Genomic DNA, 10,234 nt, shown 5'->3' with positions numbered 1-10,234 from the left:
TGGGGAACTAAAAAATTCCCCACAAAAGTGAACGAACCCCATAACGTTGGTCTTCTCACTGGTGTGAGGTCCCCATAGTGTAGCTTGTGCGAAACACCCCCCCCCCCCCCCCCCCCCCCCCCCTCTCTCTCTCTCTCTCTCTCTCTCTCTCTCTCTCTCTCTCAATAATAGATAAATGTAGTAATTTAAACTATGAAAGCCATCTAATGATGTGTATAAACAACTATTTATCTTATAAGGTAAGGGCGTTAATAATGTTTTACAATAAAATATGTTTAACCTAAAAGAAACTATCCGTCTTTTCTTCCTCTCTATTTTCTATTTCCATATAAAAACATAATATAGATATATTGCGTAAATTACCTCATCAAGTTGTTGTTTATATTCATGTATTTGAAGAAAAGGACTATGATAAGCTGTGAAAACTTGTGTCCAACTCTTTTGTAAATATTTATTTGTAATAAAATATGTTTAAATCATTACTGACGAGCCAATGCGTGTTTATGGAAATGACGATCGGAAAAATCCGCGATTGGATAATTCGAATTCGTCAGTTTCCATTTTCATGCAATGTGTATTTAGAATACAATCAACCAGTATCTTTTTAAAAGTATTGTTAGCGTCTTACTTTCAACAATCTTACAACACTTAAATTAAAATACCATCTAGAATTTTTCTAGATTTATATCTGAAAGGAATTTGTTGTCGGCCTGAAAGTACTGCTGTTCAATCGCATGCTGATTGTACGTAGAGACCGACAATTATAAAAAAAATAGCGGGTTTTTTTTACATGAAAAAGTAAGTACATTTACAACACCTGGCCGGGAAGTCTTTGTTGAACAAGTTTTCAAGCCCAAGATTTGTCCTGGTGACGTGCAAGACAATCAGCGGAGACGTATGTGACAAATTATCCAAAAGTAGGGAGGGGGGGGGGGGGGGTGCGTCTCCTCCGGACCCGATGAAAAATATAAAATTGGACAGCGATTTGGAAGTTTATATTTGTTAAGGACTGAGTCTTTATTGCGTATCCCATCTCAGCCGATACCAGCCATCTTTCTCAAACAATATTAATCAGTTTCTTCAAGTTACCGAAAACTAACTATCACAACCAATAAGAAAATCCGTGTATTTCAATGCCAATCACTGTTACACACACACATTTGGAGCTGTCGTATCAGTACGGCTTGTTTAACATAAACATACAAAATTTTACATTTCAACACTTAGATTACTTGTAAATTAGTTTTATAAAAATGTTTGAATGTGGCGAAACTGCCTGCACCTTTGAGCAAAACCACGGAAGGCCCGATGACGTCACAAATGTTGCTGCGTGATGTCATTCAGGCGTGTTTACAACAAAGTTTATTTATAGGCATTTTAGTCAAATCTTCTGTACTGGTGCTCGCCTGCATTTTGATACATGCGTTTTTGGGCGAATAATTAACCGAAACCCTCACTAATGACTGACGAATTTGCCTGCACTTTTGGATTGTTCGTGAACGTCCTGTTACCAAAGTTTATACGACACATTTGGATTAATATTGATCAAGTTCTTACATTTCCATGTCAGTATGCATACCAATCTGTGCTTATCGACAAAATCGGTGATTATTTGTATAGATTTGTGAAGAGTTTTGCGTAAATTTATACGACACATGTGAAATGTTTCATTTGATTTCGGATCTAACTAGATGCCTTCACACGGATGGAACGAATGTTTCAGTAATAAATGGAGGTAAGAACAAGGAATGTTTACTTTTTACTTTTTAATTCATTCAACAAATACATTTCACCGGTCATTTCTGTTCTGTTGCCTGCTAGCCTTATCAGCGGCATTTCGCTAAGAGGCGTGCTCGACGCCATATTGTTTTGGTTAGTAACGGGGCGTGGCTTAATATAAGTGCGATGGGAGGAGCTTACTACGATCGATCATGATTCTATCGTTGATAAGAACATGGTCCGTATCGAACGTAAATATAAACACATGCTAACTAGATTTGGGATTACGTCTCATAAATTAAAATTCATAAATTGTGGTAACGTCGTACTCAGAAACAGGATGTGAGAATGTTATTACGGGTATATACATACATGTATGTTTCGAGAGAATGTTATTACGGGTATATACATGCATGTATGTTTCGAGAGAATGTTATTACGGGTATATACATACATGTTTGTTTCGAGAGAATGTTATTACGGGTATATACATGCATGTTTGTTTCGAGAGAATGTTATTACGGGTATACACATGCATGTTTGTTTCGAGAGAATGTTATGACGGGTATATACATGCATGTATGTACCTATAAGACTAATGACGTTTGGTTAACCTATTCACCCCTGATCACACATTTGAACTCTTCCAATTCAAAGGTTAGAATAGTTCATTATGAAATGTCAGGAGTGAATGAGTTAATAAAAACATTAATCTGAATAAGTTTTCCACTCCAATCGGAGACACTATGGTGTATTCTTGTATTGGGGGTTCCTGCTTTGGCACCTCGGAGTCGGTATTCTTTACTTGCGGTAGTTTTATTTCGATTGTAAATAAGGAAAGAAAAATGATGGAGAATAAGGGTAAGGGAGAGAGAATGGGGGGGGGGGGGGGGGGGGGTTNATTGAATTCTTGGTAGTTGTAATAAAAGAGTGAATTGAACTGGTACTGGGAAGTTCATTTCTAGCAATAAATGTCTCCGGCGTCATACCGTGATAGGATCTATTTTCAAGGTCAATGAGGTCTTATCGGTTCGAACGTTTCAACAAAATCTTCTGAACAACCAAGAGGCTAAAGATGAATATATTGGTATAAAAATAATTATCAACCGGTTTTTTTTTTCTTCAACTTAGTGACCTTGACCTACTTTCAAGGTCACAAAGGTAAAATTTCTTCAAAAGTTCAAACCAAATCTGCTAAACAACCAAGAGGCTTCGGGTGAATAGAATGATGGGATAAAGGGTAAGCAAGTGTATTCAGACTAATAAATTTAATCTACTTTCAAGGCCAAAGAGGTCAATTTGTTAAAAACGACATCAAAACTACTTTTCTGAATTACCAAATCGACGATGGTGATGATATTTGGCAAATAGCATGCTTGGGTGAATGGCCATCTGTTTTTTTTAAAAAATAAAACGTCTATGTAAGATGTCATTCTAAAAGATATAAAGGATAATCATACAACAAATAGCGACTCTGACTTTCATGTCTTAAGACTTGTTCTATCATACTTATCTAATTCAAAACAAAACAACGGTAAATTCCATACGTCTGCCATTTTATCACATGCCTGTTTTTGCAATAAAGCGCTATCAATGAAATATAATTGGCATTGGCATCACCACTAGAGTCCAAAGTATGATCAATCGTTTCATATTAAGTTGGACCTGTAGCTCCAGTGGCACCTGTAGCTCCAGTGGCACCTGTAGCACCTGTAGCTCCTGTAGCGCCAGTGGCACCTGTAGCACCTGTAGCTCCTGTAGCACCAGTGGCACCAGTGGCTCCTGTAGCACCTGTAGCAGCTACACCTGTAGCCCCAGTGGCTCCTGTAGCACCTGTAGCACCTGTAGCACCTGTAGCCCCAGTGGCACCAGTGGCTCCTGTAGCACCTATGCCTGTAGCACCAGTGGGACCAGTGGCTCCTGTAGCACCTGTGGATCCTGTAGCACCTGTGGGTCCAATAAACCCTGTTGGCCCAGGCGGACCTTCGAAGACATCACTAAAAAGTAATAAAGTTGCTGCCCCTTGAATAAAAGACGAAACAATAGTGTTACCAAAAGTACAAAATATTAGTTCTACATGTTCAAAGTTTAAGCTGTTATAAGTTTATCTTTAATAAGATTTTACAAGTATATTTTGGTTCCTTTTGTTTAAAGGTTAAAATAACATTATTATGTTTTAAAGCGTTAAGTTTGCACCAAAACCCCTAACTAACATTTATTCACGTTGTATAATTTGGACCCATACTTTAATGTTTAAGGGAAATTCTTCTATATCTATATAGAAACAATATGGTTAGTTTCGGGTAATGCAATAATCCTTTCGATATAGGGATTGAACGGCGTTTTTTAATGTTCATGCCGATATGAACGCATGGATGCAACTGATTAAGTTTTAACCATATTTTATTTCGTTTTTTGTTCATGTCGTACATACAATACATAAGTACAGGATTCAGGAAAAAAGTATTAAAATACTTATATGAATCTGTCACCTTAATTACTGACAAGCGGATGACAACACTACAAAGCTAAAAACAACATCGTAAGAATAGTATGTGTTATAAAGGACAAAACTTAAACCATGTGTGAGAGAGAGAGAGAGAGAGAGAGAGAGAGAGAGAGAGAGGTGTCTTTAATGTGACTTAGTGATACCACACTGTAGTTGATACATACAATCGCAAACTATAAGATAAGTGAACCCAACATAGGTAGAATAAATGTTCTAAATCATGACAAAGATGATTTGTTTGACTCACTGGGATTTATGTGACAGCACTGTTAATTTGTGAAACGTTTGGTTTTAGAAGTAAAATGTTAGTACGAAAAACGCTTTCGTTCTCATTAATAGATAAATTTGGATCTCCGTACAGAAGCATGTAAAGAGTGTAATTTTCAGGTAAATTTATAAAGCATTAATTTCTTATATTTGTATAATTAGGACAAGACAGAAGAAAGTGGTCAGTAGTTTCATGTGCCTGTCTACATGAGCAATAAGGACTATCGACAGATTACGACTAAACAGGTGAGCATTTAAGGAGCTGTAGTTCATCCTCAGTCTAGCGTGATAAACCTGGTCGAGGCGTTTTCCATAATTATAATAAGGGGGAACTGTAAGGAAGTGTCTGTGTAGGTAGTTTTTCATATAACTTATTGAGGGGTTATTTTTAATATCTGGGGTTAGAGAATTCCTCAGGTCAATAGAAGAAGGAAGAAACGATTTCTTGTAGACGTTAGTTTTTGAAAATACATTGCTCAGGCTATCGGTAACACGTGTGTTATATTGGTGAGCGTCGATTCTGCGTTGAGGGAGTAGATGTGAAAGGTACGGGGGAGTAAGGCCAAAATCATTTTATGTATCTGAACTATTTTCTTTACGTTGCGTCGGTATTGTAGACTGTCCCAACCAGTTTCCTCATAACGCTTATCATGACTTGTTAGTTTAGTACCACCCGTTGTAATTCTTGCAGCGTCGAGCTGAATATTCTCAAGGGATTGAGACTGTTGGATAGTTAGGTTGTCCCAGACGATATCACCATACTCAAGTATAGGTCTGGCAAATGAAAAAACACAAGGTTTGAAGAGAGAGTGTGTCTATTTTAAATTGTCTTAGAATGGCTAGTTTATTAGACGGACAGAGGACCATCATGAGAGAAAAATAAACTATATGTTTGTGTTGTTTAACCTCATTAATAGGAACGTCATTCATAAATAAAGAGGGGTTATTAATTTTCCTACTAATCAAAGGAGATTCATTTTTTTCAGGGTTAAATTTAACCAACCACTTTTCAGACCATGGATATATTTTCCTTAAACTGTCATTCAACAAATCTGCACATTGAGACGGAGTATCGACTATGGCATAAAGGGAAGTGTCGTCAGCAAATAGTTTTACTATAGCGTTAATATCGTCAACTATATCTTTTATAAAAATCAAAAACAGCAGTGGACCTAATATTGACCCCTGGGGAAAACCAGCCCTAATTTCCATCCACTCAGAGGTCTTACTGTTTATAACTACTCGTTGCTTCCTATTATTCAAATAACTTTTAAACCATGATAATAAACTCCCCCCGATGCCTTATTTATGCAGTTTAAAAAGTAACCCTGCATGCCAGACTCTGTCGAAGGCCTTAAGCTTGCTGATATCACAAAAGATCATCCGAATTTATATCTTTAGTAATGGCGAGAAATTGATTAGTTGTAGAGTCACCTGCCCTGAATCCAGATTGAGAAGGTGATAATAAAGAATTTTCAATAATGAATTTGTACATATATTTTTATACACTTTTTTCATCGCCTTGCCCACTATAGATATTAATGATATTGGTCGATAGTTGTTGAGAAGAGAAGGGTTGTAACTGATTTGCGTTCATACCGGCATGAAAATTTACAAAAAAGCGCCGTTCAATCCATATAATTACATTTTTACTATAGAACAATTGTTTGATTTTATTCATTTGCTCTTAAATTATTTATTTATTTGCTGCGATTTGTATAGGCATCGTCCTTTAAACGACATTGGCGGAACAGCCTTATTTAAACGACATTGGCGGAACAGCCTTATTTAAATGAAATTGGTGCCAATAATTAACAGTAGTCATTTAAACATTTGACGCAGGGGCATTCTCCATGTTGTCCGAAGCGAGGCGACAAGACTCTCATTGAGCAAGGTTAATGTATGACGTCATAAGTAAACCACGTGTTACGTTACGAGAGTTTTTTGCTTTCATACTCAAACGAAATGGCGATGACGTCATCTGTATTAACTTGTCACCGGACTCTGCGTCAGTGAAAGTTTTGGCTCAAGAAGGGACCTGGGGTTTTTTTCTGAAATTTCACAAATGATAAATAAATACCTTCCTGTTGATACCAATATTTGATAACTTTACATAATGGAACCATAATATAACCGTCTGTGTAATGCTGTGGACAAGATACATCTGTATGCGTATCTAGTCATCGTATCGGCGGTCTACATTTTACATTACAATTTGTCCAATTTCTGCATTTTTATTTTTCGTTTTTGATTCTGCATCTGCAACTTTTCTTTGTTATGTCTCCACGTGTCAAGAGCTGGTAACGGTTTATATTGGTATACATAATTAAATCGGCTATCGTCCTCTTCAACATTACCGTAATATACCGTAACACGTAAAGTCATTCTGATACGAATTAAAGTATAATCCATACTACATTGCATCGAGATACACGTCTATTCCATTGAATTATATTATCAATACAAAATTGAACCTCTGTGTGCGATGCAATATCATCTAAAATATTAACACTCTAAAAACTATCATCAGGTGGTTACACCATTTTATAGTTTTTGAACTTACTGTTATTGGAATGAGAGAGAAAAATACTCTGTCATGCTCGAGGGTGTATGATTGGAATATACCACCCTCGGGATTTAAAAAAATGCAGAAATTTGGTATCCCCTAAGGGGTCATTTCCGTATCCTACACCCCTTGGCATGACGTTGCTGCAGCTCAGACAGAGAACATAGGCATTCATTTATAAATAAGATTGTTTATATTAATTTATGTTGTGATGCAGTTATTCCCTTATGATGTAGGTTTATACATATTTAAAATTGCAATGACTTAAATCAAAGTGCGCAAAACAGGTCCCCGACTGCTACTTATCTCAGCAGGCAAAGGATTGAAGTCATGTTCACGTTATCAAGCGAATTCACGAGATGTCACGAGAGCAGAATACAACGAATGGCGCTTATGTATTCGTCTGGGTCAATGGTAACGTTTTCAGAATCCTACAGGTTCGACAGGGTCAGAGGTTCTGTTTGTACAAAGCAAGTGCTTTCATCTAAATTGATGACGATTTTTTTACGTCACTTGGTTTTTTAAACGACTTTATAATTAACTAAGGAAGCAGTATTAACATTGAATGATTTTAATAGGATAAGAAGCATGCCAACATTTGACAAGAAATATCGTCATGCTCATTTGGGGCATGCGTGGCCATATAATATGCAAATCATCGAATTCTTTACGGCACGTAAGAAAATAAAATTTAATAAATTCCTCTTTGTTTTATATCTGTGACACGTTTTACGCCCTAAGTGAGGCATTAACAGAAAATTAATCACTTTTGCTCAGTAAGAAAAAAATAGAAATGCCAGGTTTTTTTCTGCTGATAAAAAAATAAAGCACGGTACCTTTTCCACACTGACTCGCCCCAACTTTTACTTATTTCCACTTGCCTGCAAAGAATCCAAACAGAGCAGACAAAGGCCCACCAAAGCGGGGACCTGGTAACGGAAGGCCAGGGCCTGGGAAGGGTCCCGGACCGCCTGGGAAGGGTCCCGGACCGCCTGGGCCTGGAAAGATAGGTGCGGTTGCCATGGTCTGAAAATGCGATTAACTTTTGATCAATAAATGCTTTTCAAAAAAGTAAATTTCAGTTCAGGATATGTAGGTTTTGTCAATATCAATCTGATTAAAATCATTTGTTACATGTTGAATGTGCCGCGGTCAGGGTCACGTTCAAATGACCTTTAGATGAACCAATCAGAGGCGCGCTGGCAAAAGTTTGCCAGCGAGTAGGAATATCATGGTTGATTGATAAATAGCGAGGGGTATCGAACAGATTAGTTTTCCAAACATACGACGCCAAGGAAAACGTATCCATTTGGTAAACATTGCGTAGGCAACACCGCCATACAGTCTTTCTTCTCTAATAAAGCTTCGAATATCTATTTCTGTTCGGGTTTCAGACGATCAATCTCAAATAACTTCAGAACTCATCAATGTCCGCCATATTTGTTACAACTCCGAGCGCCCTTTTGAAAGAGGGTCTCTGATTGGTCAAAATTTAATGAGTATTTATAGATATAAAAATCACCTGAACGTGACCCTGACCGCGGCACACTCAGATGTTCAGGCGTAGTACGAAGTTAACGAAGCCATGTAACATATGATTTTAATCAGATTGTGTCAATATTACCATTTGTTATTTTCTGGTAATGTTTTAGCGTTGAGAGTTACCTTACTTTTTTTTGCTTTTTTTTATTCATACCCCGTTGAAATTTGTAAAAATTGACTTCAGTAAATCAAATATTATAATTAATATATTTGGAAACAAACATGACCGGAAAATCTGTAAAACTTGTTTAAATAAGTTAAAAAGTAGTTTGTTTTATGTTTTTGCATATTATTACACACGGTATAATTAAGATAGATAGTTCATACCTGTAACATTTGGATCAACATACCCTTATATATATATGATACGTTTTGTTTATTTATTGAATTAATGACAAGTGGGAAAATGTTATGACTCGTGCTCTGTCCGAGCCTGTGACACACCTACGTCACCTAATCGCCTAGCCTAGAAATAGTCGCACCTCATAACACTACACCATCTCACCTCCTTAAAAAGAAGGTTTCGATGCTTCAGTGGTCAACAGCGAGACATTGTCATAGTGACATATATGAATACCTCGGCCGCAATGTATAGAAAGCACTATAACGACACATAGTTCGTGAGCTCTCGGTCCAGACGAGTCATAAAAGTGTCTTCCTTCGTCATTGGTGCTTCTCAATGGGAAAGCTTCGGCACTTTCCGTAAGCGGGAAATGTTTTTTTTCTTGTTTACGGAAAGTGCCGACGGTTCGCGATTGTTGTGTTTCTATGTAATTCATTCAATTTATATACACAATTTATCAAATACACAAGTGAAGGTTGATCAAAAGGTTAAAGATATGAAATACCTGGTTTCCAGAGACAAATCTCAATTCGATCTTAATCGGTTCTGCTGATAAAAAAATGTTACGTTTTCAGAGTTTGAAACATTGAAAAATGGCTATGTACTATATCTAGGAAGACGGGACCGGACCAGGTATGGGCCGTCACTACTGAGGTGGGAACGTCTAGGAATGTGATATTTGTATTTGAGCAAATTAACATTGAAAGGATCATATAATAGTAAAATTGATATTAAAAGCTAAACATGCAGCTATAACGACGAGTAGGTTTCGAAAGACTATCAAAGTTAACAAGACGTATGCATGTAAAGGTTTAAAACCATCTGTATTTGACTTTCTTAAACGTAAATATTTCATATGAACAGCCTTATGACAACAAAATGGACAAAGAGAATACTCACACAAGGATTGATCTATTCGGGCTTTTGATGTCCAAATACACGTCACCCAAGTGATCAGGTCCCATTTATAGCTACGATGGAAACGCATGCGTTGTCATGTCAGCTAGTTTCCATCCAATCGACATAACGTCTCGTGACCCTTGCCAAGCATTTACTTTATTTGAATTTAAGGAGTGTATACCGATGTGTCTATGTTCAACACACGGTATGTCAATTACTCATTCTATCATTAATGTGCCCCAAGTGACACATCGGTTTACATTGGACAGTTACGGCACAGGTTTACAATTTGATTTACAAAATATTGAGGGGAAACTGCATTTCAAAAATTTGGCGTTCTTGATCATTATTGAAGAAATCCTTAATGGTATGGTAATGCGTTTTAGCG

General features: G+C 37.0%; 1 protein-coding gene across 1 annotated transcript; it reads right to left on the bottom strand.

The window, feature by feature from the left end:
* Positions 1-3,258: 3,258 nt before the first annotated feature.
* Positions 3,259-9,922, bottom strand: LOC110451674 (collagen alpha-2(I) chain-like). Its single transcript, XM_021499816.1, has 3 exons — positions 9,847-9,922; positions 7,943-8,087; positions 3,259-3,741 (listed from the first exon to the last, which is right to left on the bottom strand). Exons 2-3 carry the CDS (start codon positions 8,082-8,084, stop codon positions 3,374-3,376), a joined length of 510 nt encoding a protein of 169 aa, XP_021355491.1. The 5' UTR covers positions 8,085-8,087; positions 9,847-9,922; the 3' UTR covers positions 3,259-3,373.
* Between the last annotated feature and the right edge of the window lie 312 nt (positions 9,923-10,234).

Source organism: Mizuhopecten yessoensis, unplaced genomic scaffold (assembly GCF_002113885.1).
Source record: "Mizuhopecten yessoensis strain PY_sf001 unplaced genomic scaffold, ASM211388v2 scaffold6163, whole genome shotgun sequence".
Lineage (NCBI taxonomy): Eukaryota > Metazoa > Mollusca > Bivalvia > Pectinida > Pectinidae > Mizuhopecten > Mizuhopecten yessoensis.
The sequence above is the reverse complement of the archived record's forward strand: the minus strand, read 5'-3'. Positions and strand labels throughout refer to the sequence as shown.

Coding starts and splice junctions, on each gene's coding strand:
- LOC110451674 (XM_021499816.1), bottom strand. CDS start 8,084: ATGGCAACCGCACCTATCTTTCCAGGCCCAGGCGGTCCGGGACCCTTC. Junction 3,742..7,942: donor TCTGTTTGGATTCTTTGCAG/GCAAGTGGAAAT, acceptor CTTTTATTCAAG/GGGCAGCAACTTTATTACTT.